The following is a 15,063-nucleotide window of genomic DNA, read 5'->3' on the forward strand; positions in this document are numbered from 1 at the left end:
TCCAATATTGCACACGCAGCTGGATTTGGGAGGAGGGCAGGAGGGGCAGGGCTGCTTTAGCTGCTTGGATCCCTTGGCAAGGTGTGATGGAAGCTGGAATCACAGAATCCCAGAATGGTTTGGGTTTGAAGGGACCTTTAAAATCATCCAGTGCCACCCCCTGCCATGGGCAGGGACACCTCCCACCAGCCCAGGATGCTCCAACCTGGCCTTGGACACCTCCAGGGGTGGGGCAGCCACAGCTTCCATCTCCTGGAATTCCATTCCAGGGCATCTCCACCACCACAGAGAAAAATTTCCTCCACACATCCACCCTAAATTTCCCTCTTTCAGCTTAAACCACCCCCCCCTTTTCCAGCTCCAGTTCCTGATGGATTTTCTGGGAGCGAGGAGCTTTTCACCCGAGCTGGACAAGTCAGTGCTAAACCAATATTTGCAGCTGTAAAGAGTCTGGCACCACAGTCCCAGTGTTTCCTCTGGATAACAGAGCCCTGCTCTCCCTCCTGTGAAAAGACCCCTGTCTCTGTCTCCCAGCCCAGCTGTGAATCCATTCCCAGGGTTCTGTGCCACCAGCTCAGCACTCGCTCAGTTTAACAGCCTGGAAGGGACTCAGAGGCAGCTGCCAGTTTTTCCTGCTGAGATTAACAGGTTTAATTGGGTAATGAAGGCAAGTGAAGATTTAATTAATATCTTGGGAATTAATGGATTATTAAATGGGATGTGAGCACCACACCTCTGGGAGCCAGGAGGTGACACAGGAACAGGAATCCACTCTGCAGGAGCTGCACATGCCACGGGCACCAACGGGGTGTTCAGGTGGATTGTTGGCCAGGGTGGAACTCCTGAAACACCAAATAACCCCAAACCTCACCCAAATAACCCAAATAACTCACTCCAAATAACCCCAAAGTGCTCACGAGCCCTTCCTAAGAAAGCTGCTCCCTCAGCCCTTCCCACCCCTGGGGCTCCAGTGGCCCAGGAGCTCTGAGAACCCTCCAACCTTCCTGCTGCTCGAGGTGACTCTGACCTGGGGAACACACTGGGGTGATGTTTGAGCTGGGGGAGGCCCGAGAGGGGCACATTTTCCAGCTTTTATCCGGAGCTAAATGACCCCCAGGCCCCCACCCTGGGCTGCAATCCCACATCCCCCCCAGGTTTTACTGGGGGGATTAAAGAGCATCAGTTGTGTCTTGTTTGGCAGATGAAAGGTGCCCCTGTGGGATGGTGGCACTGTCATTATCCCAGAGCTCCAAGCAAAGCTCCTTTAGAGGTGGGGAGCAGTTCCTCAGTTTCGGAGTTCTTTGGCAGGAGAATTGTTTAACCACCACCTTTTGTTGAGCTGGAAAATGTGCCCAGAGCTCTCCCCACGGGAGAGGAAATCCCGGGAACAAGGGCTGTGTTTGGCCATTAAATCCATTAAATGCTTTTAGTTGAGACCCAGGTATGAAAATGGGAGCTGAGCAGCTGAAGGTCACTGGCTGGGGTTCCCTTTGGGATCGGGGGGATTTGGGCTGGAAGGGGATTAAATGAGGAGTGTGGAAAACACAAAAAATCCAGAAGAGGTGGATCTTTGTGCCAAAGGCACCTGGAACCTGCAGAGGTGGCTGAACACAATCTCAGTGGGGTTTCCAAACTCCCAGTGCCCTCAAAGGACACCTGGAATTAAATCTCATCCCCAAATCCTCCTTTCTCCTCTGGCAACCACAAAGTTCCACAACCACATCCAGCCTGGGCTTGTTTGGCTTTGCTGGGGGACGGGACAGCACAGGGGAGCAGCAGTTTGGGGGTCTAAAGGAGAATAAAAGTCACCTCTGACAGCTCCAAATGCAGGGAGAGGAGCAGAAGAGTTTGAGGGGGTTATTTTTTACAGGGTTGAATGAAGGGAATCGAGTTCATATAAAACACAACTTCCAGTGAATATTAAAGTGCAGGACTCTGGTGTGAGCAATAAACACTGAATATACAGATAATAAACGGGGATCTGACTTAGATCCTTATTTCACCCTCACTCTTGCAGTCAGCAATGAAAAAACCTCCAATAATATTTACTGAGCCTCCACTCTGAGGGGGTTTGGAAATAGGATTCCAGGTGACAGCTCAGACCACACTGGAAACCTGCTCCAGCACGTGGATGTCCAGGATCCAAAGCAGCCTTCACTGGGCAACAGTTCCCAGATTTTAGCCCGTTTATCTTTTAATTTCGATTTATTTTTATTTTAGCCCGGTGCTGTTTGTTTTCCTCTCCCGAGCCCGGAATGGCTCCGATAAAAATCTGTGGCCAAATGAAGGCTGAGGATAATTCTCTGCCCCAGTGTGTGGTAAGAACCCAGAGCATTCCCCTCCAGCCAGGCTGAGCCTGGAGCCCAATTACAGCAAATTATAGAGCGGCCCAGGAAGGAGCAGGAGCAGCAGCTTCCTCGGGCAGATTTAATCTCAGGATGCAAAGCAGCTCTGCAGGAGCAGGAGTGGCACCTCCAAAACCCCCAAATCAACCTGCTGACAACAACAACATCAACAACAACAACAACAACAACAACAACGTCACCCTCGTGCCAGGGAGAAAAACCAAGAACCCAAGATGAGGAATTTTCCCCCGGGATGGTTTGGTGGGAGGGGAGTTTGGGGGAAGGAGGGATGAATTCCCCGCAGGAAAAGGCCAAACCCTGCTGGGTGCTGAGCTCTGGGTTTGTGTCTCACCTGCTGAGGGAGGACCTGCTGCTCTTGTCTCGGGGAGGCTCTTTGATGGGTTGGGAAAGGAGGGCCTGGACCTTCACCAGTGGTTTTGCATCTCCTGTCTCTGAAAGGATTTCAGGGCTGCCAGGGCCTGAAATGCAGCAAAAGCAACTTCAGGGGCCCCTTAAAACTCCACCAGCCCAGGGGGGTGCTCAGACCACTGTGATTTATTTTCTGTGCTAAAAACTGTCCTTTAAACCACTTTTCTGCACCTTGGAAAACCCTCAAAGGCAACGAAAGGAGGTTCTTCCTGACTTTTCTAAAACATTTGGTTTGGTAACTCCTTTAATTGTCTCAGCTGTCAATCACTGTAATTAGCAGTTACTTTTAATTCCCACAAATTATGTGAGTCACATTGTTCTGGGCAGCTTCCTGTCACATCCATTGGCTGGGTACATTCCTCTGGTCATTAAAAGGATTTCACAGTCATGAAATGTAAATAAAATAATTTGTTTGGGCCTTTGCTTCTATTTTTTTTTTTTTTTTGCTTTAGCTTTATTAATTTGCCACGAGAACATAACTAAGCTTTTTTTTTTTTAATGTAAGTGTGATCATGTAAATCACAATATCTGCATTTTTCAGGCCTTGTGAATAAATTCCAGCTGAGATTGTGGGCTGTGCTTCAGGTGATGTTTCCTCTGGGTCCTCCAGTCCTACAGGTGATTGTTCTCCTCCTCATGTTGGCCTCTAACAAACGTGTTCACCAAGGAAAATTCAATTTCTTCTCAGTTTGTTTTTGGTGTTTGTTCTCAAGGGGATGAGTAACAAACATATTCACCAAGGAAAATTCAATTTCTTGTCAATATTACATTTTTGGTGTTTATTCTCAAGGGGATGAGTAACAAACATATTCACCAAGGAAAATTCAATTTCTTGTCAATATTACGTTTTTGGTGTTTATTCTCAAGGGGATGAGTAACAAACATATTCAGAAAGGAAAATTCAGTTTCTTGTCAATATTATGTTTTTGGTGTTTATTCTCAAGGGGACCAGTAACAAACATATTCACCAAGGAAAATTCATTTTCTTCGTGGTTTTTAGGGGTTTTTTTTCTCTGTCCTGAAGGAGGAGAGTCTTTGAGATGAGGAACTGCTGGCAAACTGTAAAACCTTGGGCAGGAGCTTCTCTTCAGCTGAATTTCCAGTGGAATTGTTGCCCAGGAAGTGCTGGGGTGTCTCTCACTTTCTGTATGGAATGTGATAGAGTTGTGTGGGAGAACATCTGCCCAAAGGACAATTCCAGGACATCTCCCAAAGGACAATTCCAGGACATCTCCCAAAGGACAGTTCCAGGACATTTCCCAAAGGACAATTCCAGGACATCTCCCAAAGGACAATTCCAGGACATCTCCCAAAGGACAGTTCCAGGACATCTCCCAAAGGACAGTTCCAGGACATCTCCCAAAGGACAGTTCCAGGACATCTCCCAAAGGACAATTCCAGGACATCTCCCAAAGGACAATTCCAGGACATCTCCCAAAGGACAATTCCAGAACATCTCCCAGAGGACAGTTCCAGGACATCTCCCAAAGGACAATTCCAGAACATCTGCCCAAAGGACAGTTCCAGGACATCTCCCAAAGGACAGTTCCAGAACATCTCCCAAAGGACAATTCCAGGACATCTCCCAAAGGACAATTCCAGGACTCTGCCCTAAGAACAATTCCAGAACATCTCCCAAAGGACAATTCCAGAACATCTCCCAGAGGACAGTTCCAGGACATCTCCCAAAGGACAGTTCCAGGACATCTCCCAAAGGACAGTTCCAGGTCCCAAATGCTGTCCCCAGCCCCCAGGAGTGAGCACACAGAGAGGCCACGGACACTCACAGAGTGTTGGGGGCCAAATCCACCCTCCCAAGGGGTCTGGAAGAGCAAACCAAAGCCCAGCTGATGGTGGGGAGCCCTTCAGCCCAGGGCTGGGCTGGGTGAAGCATCCCCTGTGTGGGATTGAGGGTTATCTCCTCATCATAAGCTGGGGATCAAAACAGTTGCGACAAGGGAAGGTCCTGGCAGGGGAAAACATCCCATTGCCCAAGGGGCAGGGGGTGGTTACATAAAGGTGGCTCCCAATTTCTCTTCTCCATGTCAGGCCTATAAAAGTGCTCGTCACTCAGGGCCCTGGAGCTGCCTCTGCTGACTTTGGGCTTCTTGGTGACTGGGTGAGTGAGATTTGCCTGAATCAGCTCCTGCTGGGGCACGTGGGTTTGTGGGGAGCACTCGGGTGACACCACAGACCCCGGGGCAGGGTGGGAGCTGCTCCTCTAAAAATGTCCTGCTTGGAAGCTGGAACTCACCAACCAGGGCGTAAAATATAAAGTGGTGGAGGGAGGGGGGGAAAGGAATGGGAATTTCAAAGGTGTGGATAGGAGGAGTTTCTGGGGATGGAGCATCTGTGAATGGAGAAGGGTCACCCCAAAACCCGGATCAGCACGGGATGGACTCTCAGGGAAAAGGCACAGCAAAGGGAACGGTGTGAGGGAAGGACAGAGGGATGTTCTTCCCAGAACTCCTGCTGGGAACAGACCACAGGGCAAATCTTTCCAGTAAATCCTTCCCTGGGAGGGTGGGAGGCCCTGGCCCAGGTTGCCCAGGGAAGCTGTGGCTGCCCCTGGATCCCTGGGAGTGTCCAAGGCCAGGCTGGAGCACCCTGGGCTGGTGGAAGTGTCCCTGCCTTTGGCAGAGAGTGGCACTGGATGAGCTTTCAGGTCCCTTCCCACCCAAGCCATTCCATGACTTTATGGAGCACTAGAGAGGAGTGGGAGCAGGCTCAGGAGCCTCCCCCCAGCAACCCACCCCCCTCCATGGCTCTGCTTCCGAGTAGGACGGGTTGGGCCTTGGAAACGAGGGCTATTTTCTGTCATTCCAGTTTTTAAACCCCTGACTCACAGGTTCAGACGACTCAGACATTTATACCTGAGAGTGTCTGGCCGAGGACCCCCCGACACACCCCCACGACCCCCCTGGCCATGGCACAGCTCCTCCTTTCTGCCTCCCTGACCCCTCTGGCTGTGACCTGACCCTGACGGGGTCTGTGTCCCCTCTGACGGGGTCTGTGTCCCCCCTGGCTGTGACCTGACCCTGACGGGGTCTGTGTCCCCTCTGATGGGGTCTGTGTCCCCTCTGGCTGTGACCTGACGGGGTCTGTGTCCTCTCTGACTGTGACCTGACGGGGTTTGTGCCCCCCTGGCTGTGACCTGACCCTGACGGGGTCTGTGTCCCCCCTGGCTGTGACCTGACAGGGTTTGTGTCCCCTCTGACTGTGACCTGACGGGGTCTGTGTCCCCTCTGGGGTCTGTGTCCCCTCTGACTGTGACCTGACAGGGTCTGTGTCCCCCCTGGCTGTGACCTGACAGGGTCTGTGTCCCCTCTGACTGTGACCTGACAGGGTCTGTGTCCCCTCTGGCTGTGACCTGACAGGGTCTGTGTCCCCTCTGGGGTCTGTGTCCCCCCTGGCTGTGACCTGACGGGGTCTGTGTCCCCCCTGGCTGTGACCTGACAGGGTCTGTGTCCCCTCTGGGGTCTGTGTCCCCCCTGGCTGTGACCTGACGGGGTCTGTGTCCCCCCTGGCTGTGACCTGATGGGGTCTGTATCCCCCCTGGCTGTGACCTGACGGGGTCTGTGTCCCCCCTGGCTGTGACCTGACGGGGTCTGTGTCCCCCCTGGCTGTGACCTGACGGGGTCTGTGTCCCCTCTGCCCCCCAGGCTGCCCTGCTGGGTGTCAGGATGTCCTCCTACGGGCAGCTGGTGAGCGCCCGCTGCGCCTCCCCCTGCGAGGTGTCGTGTCCCCAGCCCTACGTCCACTGCTGCAACGAGCCCTGCGTGGCCTCCTGCGGGGACTCCCGAGCCATCGTCTACGCCCCCCCCGTGGTGGTGACATTCCCGGGGCCCATCATCAGCTCCTGCCCCCAGGAGAGCGTCGTGGGAACGGCCATCCCCGAGATTGAGGGGGGGGGAGGCTCCGGAGGGGGGGGCTATGGAGGGGGAGGGGGGGGCTATGGAGGGGGGGGAATAGGTTCTGGAGGGGGAGGGGGAGGCTATGGAGGGGGAGGGATAGGGTCTGGAGGGGGAGGGATAAGTTCTGGAGGGGGAGGCTCTGGAGGGGGAGGCTCTGGAGGGGGGGGTTATGGAGGGGGGGGTTATGGAGGGGGAGGGATTTGCTCTGGAGGGGGAGGCTATGGAGGGGGAGGGATTGGCTCTGGAGGGGGAGGGGGAGGCTATGGAGGCTCCTGTGGTGGAGGTGGGGGCTCCTATGGAGGGGAGGGCTCGTGTGGGGGGGGGTTCTCCCGCTGGGCGAGCGTTTACAGGAACTCCTATTTCTCGGGCTTGGGTAGGAATTCTTACCCCTATTTTTCCAGAGGGTACTACAGGTCTCGCTTTGGGCCTTTTTAACCCTCTGAGAGAGAGGAATGTCCGCAGGAAAAATAGGATGCAGAGCAGTAGCTGCCCCAGCCAAGCCAGGCAGCCCCTGCTCCAGCTGCCGCGCTCGGAGCCGGGGTTGTTGGGCTCTCCCTGCGCTTTGCCCAAGGCTTTGGATCCCACTGTGCCCCCCTGTGTCCCTTGTGTTGTGTTTTGTACCTCCTGAACCCGAAGAGAGTCAAACAAGTCCCGGGACTGGCCCCTGGAAGTGCCCAGCTGGTGACCAGAATGTCCCGGGAGCTCCCCCGAAGGACGAAGGACTGGGAATGTCGTTCTCTGTGTCCGCGTTGCCTCATCCTGCCAGACTCTATTTCACTTTTTGTCGGTATTAAAGCCCTGTTGCATCACAACCCTGGCTTCTGGCTTTCATTTCACCCCAGTCTCAGAGTTACAAACCAGTTCTGAAAGAAGCCAACCTGGTGCATCGATCCTTGTGCAGTAATCAAGTGTTACCATCAGAGAAGAATTAATTCCCCCGTGTGGTGACCATGATTTGTCAGAAATTCTTCAATAAGGTATTTTTCCCCCTTTTGGATCTATGCCGTGGTATCCATACTAATAAACAGAACAGAATCCTGGAATAATCCGGGTTGGAAGGGCCTCTGGAGATGGTTGGTGCAGCTCCCACTCAAAACCAAAGCACCTCTGGAGCGAGGTCAGTCCTGGGGGTCACTGCCAGTCACTCCTTGAATGTCCCAGAGGAAACGGTTCTGACCCTCAGCAGGGGTTGAAGGAACTGCAGGAGTCCCATCAGAAGACAAGGATGTGCTCTGCTTTATCTGGCCCTGATGATAAAATAGTGATAAAATATCTGACTGCAGATAAGTGGGTTAGTCTGGATCCGAATGTCGTTGGGAAACCAAGCCAAAAGAAAGGGGAAGGAGTTGTTGGGATGCAATTGAGACTCAGCCCACAAGCCTTGCACTGTGCAGAGTGCTGGGAAGTCAGACAAATTCCCCCCAGCAGCTGCATCACTTGGTTTCCTTTCGGAGCCCCTTCCACGGTGCTGCTCTGGGTGGCAGGGGCTGAGCAAGTGCTGCCCTGCCAAGCACAGCATCCATTTCCTTCCTCTGATTGCCTTAATCCCTGTGGTTTGTCAGCTCCGTTGGAGCACTAATGCAGCAAATGATCTGAGCTCGTTAAGCAGCCCCGTGGGATCCCTCAGGACAGCGGCCGCCCTGGGGCTCCCCAAAAACTGGGGCTCACGGGGGGCTCCGGGCACAGCCCCCACCAGAACTGCCTGAGCAGCACATCCAGGTGTGTTCTCCGGGCACAGCCCCCACCAGAACTGCCTGAGCAGCACATCCAGGTGTGTTCTCCGGGCACAGCCCCCACCAGAACTGCCCGAGCAGCACATCCAGGTGTGTTCTCCGGGCCCGGAATCCTGGAATCGTGGGATGGGTTGGGTTGGAAGGGACCTGAAAGATCATCCAGTGCCACCCCCTGCCACGGGCAGGGACACCTTCCACTGGCCCAGGTTGCTCCAACCTGGCCTTGGGCACTCCCAGGGATGGGGCAGCCACAGCTCCTCTGGGTAACCCGTGCCAGGGCCTCCCCACCCTCCCAGGGGACAATTTCTTCCCAATATCCAACCTAACACTGCCCTGTGCCAGTCTGAGCCCATTCCCCCCTGTCCTGCCTCTCCAGGTCTGTAGGAAGTGCCCGAGGTGCTGCTCAGTGTTGAGGGCTCTGCACTTTCAGCCTTGGCTCAGAGAGCAGAGGGGCTGGGGCAGAGATGGCCCAGCAATTCTCACTCCCATTGCTCCACCTTTCATCCTCCGGGCTCTTGAGCAAGCCCCGTGTGGGGGTGGAACTCTCCTGGATGAACTGGGAGGCATCACCTTCCCTGCAGTCCCAGCTCACAGGGGCAGCCCCGGGGTCCTGAGTCGGATCCTCTCGGTCCTGGGGGAGCCCAGTTGGGTGCAGCTGAGTGGGGGTGCACCCACCACCCACTCTCTGCGACCCACATTGCATGGAATTATCATCATTATCCAGAATTATCCACTATCCAGAATGTTCCCAGCTTGAAATGGGCACTTGGGAACGATCCCTGCCAGGCTCAGCCACTGAAACGTGTGGAAGTTCTTCCCTACACAGAAAGCACAGTGAGAAGGGAAGGCTTGGGGGTGACCTCGCTGTGTGGTGACCAGTCAGAGGCTGGAATTTTGCCAGATAAAAAAAGAAGTGAGTTTGAACTAGCTCCAGAGAAGTGCAGTGAAGTCAGACTTACCCTGCTGGCTTGGAGGAATAAATCAGTGGGGCTGGAAGAGCTCTCAGTTCTCTCCCCTTTTATACAGCTTTCTGGACAATGAGGAGGATGTGAGCTCATCCATTATTTGCCAAATTCATGTCACCTGCAAGGAAAAAAGCTCCTCTCTTAAGCCCTGTGATTGTTTCCACCTCAGCTCATCTCTGGTGCTCCACTTCCAGCCCTGCTCTGAGCGACACGAGTCCAACACCCACCAGGCTCCTTTTGTCTCCAGAACAATCCTTTTGGCATCACCCTGCTTCCAAAGGAAACAGGAGCTGATCTCTGTGTTTGCTGCTCTCCAGTGGCCCGAAGGAAGGAGGCCACTGATGTGTCAGTCACATTTTTGGGGTGTAATCCTCGGATTTAGGGATAATCCCTCCCAGGGAATGGCCTGACCCCACCCGGGATGGGGGTCAGGATTCTTTGTAACCCTCCCTGAATCCATCCCAAGGGGTGACAGAGCAGAACCCAGAGCGAGGGGGTTGAGGTGACACGTGACATGAACTTAAGCCCTGAGCCCTCGGAGTCATTTCCCCCAATTAAGTGTCAAAGCTCATTTTGGGGTGTTGAGCTCAGAGCTTTGTCATGAGGATGCCACTGGAGCCACCCAAGAGTCACCAGGTCTTTGTGCTCCAAGGTGGGTCTCAGAATCAGAACCATTCCCGTTGGGAAAGCCCTTCCATCCCAACCCTTGCCATGAAAAAACCCCCCCGAAATTCTTCAGGAGGGAGGTTGAACCTCAAAATCCTCTCATATTGCTCAACATCAGTTCAAGCCACTCTCAAAAGCAGATTGGGAAGGTTGATCTTTCCAGGCCCCCCCTTTGGCAAATCATCAGCAAAAAACAAGCAGCAGGGGTCAGTTCCCTCTGTGAATCCAGTGAGGTCACCAGAGGGATATTGCACAGGCTGCCAAGTTTCAGCCCAGTAAAACCCTCAGATTTATGATATGAGAGTGGCACTGTATATGTCCAGGGTTGATTTGCTAATTAGAAACTATGAAAATAATTATGAGCATCAGAGGAGTCACACAGAAAAAAAATAAATCACAATTTGGTAAGTGGTGGAGATTTTATGAGGTGCTTCACATCCCTGGAGCTGCCTGCAAAGGGGTATAAAAGCAGGACCATCTCTGGAGTCTCCTAAAGCCTTCTCCTGACTTCTCCTGCTACCAGAGGTAAGTTGGATTTAAGCTGATACTTCCCATCTGTCCTGTTTCTGTTTAGTTGAAATGAGGACTCTTTCCTGGGTCTGTACTTTGTGATTTTAGCCTTGAGCTGTGGCAGTGAAACCCCCTTTCCCAGGAGACTCCCTGCAGTGGAGATGGTGCCAGAAACCAACTTAGCATTTAAAGAGGATTTTAAAAGAGTTCCTTCACTTCTTCCTTATGGCTTTCAAAACTTGAGGGGGGCAAATAGAAAGCTTGACTCTGCTGGATAAAGGAGAGTCCTGGGGCAGGAAGGGAGGAAGGAAAGGTCTCACAGGACAGGGGGATTTAAGGGAGGAGGTTCAGAAAGGACATGGAGGGGCTGGGGTACGTCCAGAGAAGGGAAGGGAGCTGGGGAAGGGTCTGGAGAACTCCTGAGGGAGCTGGGGGGGGCTCAGCCTGGAGAAAAGGAGGCTCAGGGGGGACCTTCTGGCTCTGGAATTCCCTGACAGGAGGGGGGAGCCGGGGGGGGGTCGGGCTCTGCTCCCAGGGAACAAGGGACAGGAGGAGGGGAAACGGCCTCAAGCTGTGCCAGGGGAGGGTCAGGTTGGCCATGAGGAGGAATTTCCCCCTGGAAAGGGTGTTCAGGCCTTGGCAGGGGCTGCCCAGGGAGGTGGGGGAGTGCCCAGCCCTGGAGGTGCCCAGGGCAGGACTGGCTGTGGCACTGAGTGCTCTGGGCTGGGGCCAAGGTGGGGATGGGGCACAGGGGGCACTCGGTGACCCAGGAGGGCTTTTTCAGCCTCAGGGATTCTGGGATTCTGTGGCTGCGAAGGACAAGGGTCTGATTTGCCCCCTAACCCCGTGATGGGCACCCAGCAGCCCCTGCCCGTGGTGCTTTCCTGACTCCCACCTTTCCTTTCCCAGCTCCAGCTCCGACCCCGAGGACCATGAGCAGCATCAGCTCCCGGTGCCAGCCCGGCTGTGAGGTGACCTGCCCCGAGCCCTGTGCCTATGGCAGGAGCCTTGGCTCCTGTGTGACAGCCTGTGGGGACTCCAGGGCCGTGGTTTATGCCCCTCCAGTCCTCATCACCTTCCCGGGCCCCGTCGTCAGCAGCTGCCCCCAGGAAGCTTTTGTGGGCTCGTCCTTCCCGCAGCCCTCCGGTGCTCTGAGCCCCAGGATGGGAGGCTCCTACGGCTCCTATGGCTCTGGGGGCTCCTATGGCTCTGGGGGCATGTCAGGAATGGGGGGCTCCTCTGGCTCGGGGGGCTCCTCTGGCTCGGGGGGCATGTCGGGCATGGGGGGCTCCTCTGGATGCTGCAGCTCCGGAGGCTCCGGGGGCTCCTCGAGGGCAGGGGGGTGTTACAGCAGGAGGTTCTACACCAGCCTCTGCTCCCGCCTGGGAAACTGAGGCTCCTTCCCAGGCACCCGAAAAGCCCCGGACCAGGCGAGGAACCAGGAGATGAGAAGGCACAGCCCGGACCCTGCCCCGGGATCGGCTCCCAGGGACGGCAAAAGCCCCAACGGGAGCCACCCCCGCTCAGCACCCCTGGAAACTGGGCCCACACCTCTCTGCTGCTGCTTTTCTGCCTTTGTGTGTTATTGGTGACAGCTCCCCTGATCCTCCTGCACTGCCTCTCCCCTCTGACTGGGCCAGCTGGAGACAAAAGGATGACCCGAAAGCCTGCCCCCGAGTCTGTCAATGCAGCCGTGACAGGAGGAGAACAGAGGGTGGGAGCTGGACTCTGCTTGGGCAGGGAGTGCTGTGCTCCAGGGAGTGCCTGCTCTGTGTCATGGGCCACCTCCTTCCCCGCTGTATCCCAATAAAACCCTCCTGCATCAGCACATTTTGGTTGAGCTTCCCTTTCTCTGCGGGGCCGCTCCGGTCTGACCCTCCCCGCTGACTCCCTGCCCTTCCTCGAGCCTGAGAGCAGCAATTATGTGGTTTTGTGGTGATTGCTGAAGCAATCAAGGAGCTGTGAAAGGGAGGGTTGGAGGAAACACTCCAAATTTAAGCCCACAGAGGAGTTCAGTGGTTCTTTGTGGGTCACAGAGGTTTCTGGAGGTGGTGACTCGATGTTTTTGTGCCACTTCCACTCCTTCCCTGGGCACCTCCAGGGCTGGGCACTCCCCCACCTCCCTGGGCAGCCCCTGCCAAGCCCCTTTCCAGGGGGAAATTCCTCCTCATGGCCAACCTGAGCCTCCCCTGGCACAGCTTGAGGCCGTTTCCCTCCTCCTGTCCCTTGTTCCCTGGGAGCAGAGCCCGACCCCCTCCCTTCTATCACCATCTTTCATTTGGAGTCACTTTATTGGAATTATTGTGGCTCCCTGAGGATGTCTGAGGTTTGGGCAACTCCAACACACTGTCAGAAGTGCCTAAAGAATGCAAATCAACATTTCTTTGAGGTTTGGGAATGGGAACCAAGGAAAATCCAGCAAGGAAACTTTACTTGATTTGTCCCCTCGAGCTTGCAGTGTCAGGCACTTGGAGATGTGCAGAAATTGCTCTTGACTGTGGCCCCATCCAAGGGCTGCAGTTATACCACAGCAAAATGTGCTTTCACATCACCAGGGTGTGCAGGAGAGGATTTCCTAAGGGGGGAGTGACACAAGAGCAGGACTCACACCTTGTGTTGTTGGTTTTGGAGCTGCTCCTGGGAGCAGAAGCACAAAGAGACCGATGGGTGAGTCTCCAAGTCTACTGAAAGCTGAAGATGTCCTAAAACCCTGCTCTACTCCCTTTGATGTTCCTTGGAAAGGTATCCCTGGGACAGACTCCTGACTTGGAAAATCTAATTTTTTTTCTCTCTCTCTAAAACCAAGGTGAAAACGGCAGGAACAAAGATTTTAATTGGCAGCTTCTCTGGAGGTGGAAAGGAAATTAGATGACACAGAACCAAGCAATGGCTTGAGTTCCCAGTGCTTAAGGAATTAAGGGATTTTAATCTGTGATTAATGATGGCAGACAATAAACTCATCAGCTCCAAGCAAAACCTTAATAGGGCTGAAGAAACAGGCTCAATTTGAAAACAATTAGATAATTTGCTTGGGATCATCACGAAGCTCTGCAGCGAGGAGGGAGAAATCCCAGACTGCCAGGAGGAGGTGAAATCCCACAGTGTGGGGAGGTGGAATTCCAGTTCAGCCACATGAATCCTGGAATGTGTCACAGGGAGCAACGTTTTCCACTGCTGCAAATTCCTGCTGTCACCTGAAGGGCCCTGGAGGTCCCTCAAGGACGTGGGACAGAAGGTTTTCAGCTGGCTCGGGGCAACTGAGCCAGTGAAAAACGAGGTTTGGGGGTGAAAAGGTGAAAAAGAAAACATTGGGCAAAAAATAGCGATGCAACAGAACTTTAATGGTGGTGGGTGGGTGGGAAGCCCAGGGTAGGTGTGGGGAATGCAGTCCCACAGCACACAGGAGCTGTCCCAGGGAGCTGGGAAGTGCTGCAGCTCCACCGGGACCAGCAAAGTCCAGCCCTGGCACAGCCCCGGCACTGCAGCTCCCCCGGGAGCTCAGCACAGCCCAGGGCTGCTGCCAGGGCACAGGGGGGGCTCCTCAGAAGTAAAAGGAGCCACAGTTTCCTCCCCCAAACCTCCTGCCCCCCCCGTAGGAGCTGCCCCCTCCATAGGAACCCCCCCCGTAGGAGCTGCCCCCGCCGCAGGAGCCCCCAAAGCCCCCCCCATAGGAGCTGGAGCCAAAGGACCTTCTGCCCCCATAGGAGCCCCCAAAGGACCTACCCCCTCCATAGGAGCCCCCAAAGGACCTACCCCCTCCATAGGAGCCCCCAAAGCCCCCCCCAGAGGAGCTGCCCCCTCCATAGGAGCCCCCAATTCCCCCCAGGGAGCTGCCCCCATAGGAGCCCCCAATTCCCCCTATGGAGCTGCCCCCATAGGAGCCCCCAATTCCCCCCACAGAACTTCCTCCTCCATAGGAGCCCCCAATTCCCCCCCCAGAACTTCCTCCTCCATAGGAGCCCCCAATTCCCCCCCCAGAACTTCCTCCTCCATAGGAGCCCCCAAAGTCGCCCCCGGAGCCCCCGAAGTTGCCCCCGATGGGCTGGGGCAGCACGGTGCCCACCAGGCTCTCCTGGGGGCAGGAGCTCAGGATGGGCCCTGGGAAGGTGAGCACCACGGGAGGGGGGTAGACCACGGCCCGGGAGTCCCCGCAGGAGGTGACACAGGGCTGGTTCCAGGCGTCCACGTAGGGCTCTGGGCAGGTCACCTGGCAGGGGGACGAGCAGCCGCTGCTCAGCAGAGCTCCTGAAGACATCTTGGGCTGCAGAGGGACCTGCAGCGGGACGGGAAGCACCAGCTCAGCACCCCAAAGGCCAGGGGGAAAAGCAAACCTGCCTCTGGTGTCCTTCACCAGCAGGAAAACAAGGGGGAAAGGAGAGTTTGGAAGGGGTCGGGTTTGTCCCTCTGCTGCCTTTGCCCAAAGTTCCTGCTGCTCCAGCAGTGCTGGGAATGGTGGAGGGCAAAGCCAAGCTCCACGTGCCTTTGGAAGCAGCTCATCTTC

The 15,063-nt window shown here is 55.0% G+C and overlaps 2 protein-coding genes across 2 annotated transcripts; one reads left to right on the forward strand and one right to left on the reverse strand.

Annotated features, from left to right (window-relative positions):
• Positions 1 to 6,457: 6,457 nt before the first annotated feature.
• LOC114003636 (scale keratin-like) lies at positions 6,458 to 11,956 on the forward strand. The gene is made up of 2 exons (XM_027750789.2): positions 6,458 to 6,689; positions 11,472 to 11,956. The coding sequence occupies exons 1-2, from the start codon at positions 6,458 to 6,460 to the stop codon at positions 11,954 to 11,956; spliced, it is 717 nt and encodes a 238-aa protein (XP_027606590.1).
• Positions 11,957 to 14,103: 2,147 nt separating this feature from the next.
• On the reverse strand, positions 14,104 to 14,817 carry LOC114003642 (keratin, type I cytoskeletal 9-like). Its single transcript, XM_027750800.1, has one exon. It carries the CDS (start codon positions 14,815 to 14,817, stop codon positions 14,104 to 14,106), a length of 714 nt encoding a protein of 237 aa, XP_027606601.1.
• Between the last annotated feature and the right edge of the window lie 246 nt (positions 14,818 to 15,063).

This window comes from Pipra filicauda, unplaced genomic scaffold, assembly GCF_003945595.2.
Source record: "Pipra filicauda isolate LSUMZ 115617 unplaced genomic scaffold, ASM394559v2 scaffold512_size417520_pilon, whole genome shotgun sequence".
Classification (NCBI taxonomy): domain Eukaryota; kingdom Metazoa; phylum Chordata; class Aves; order Passeriformes; family Pipridae; genus Pipra; species Pipra filicauda.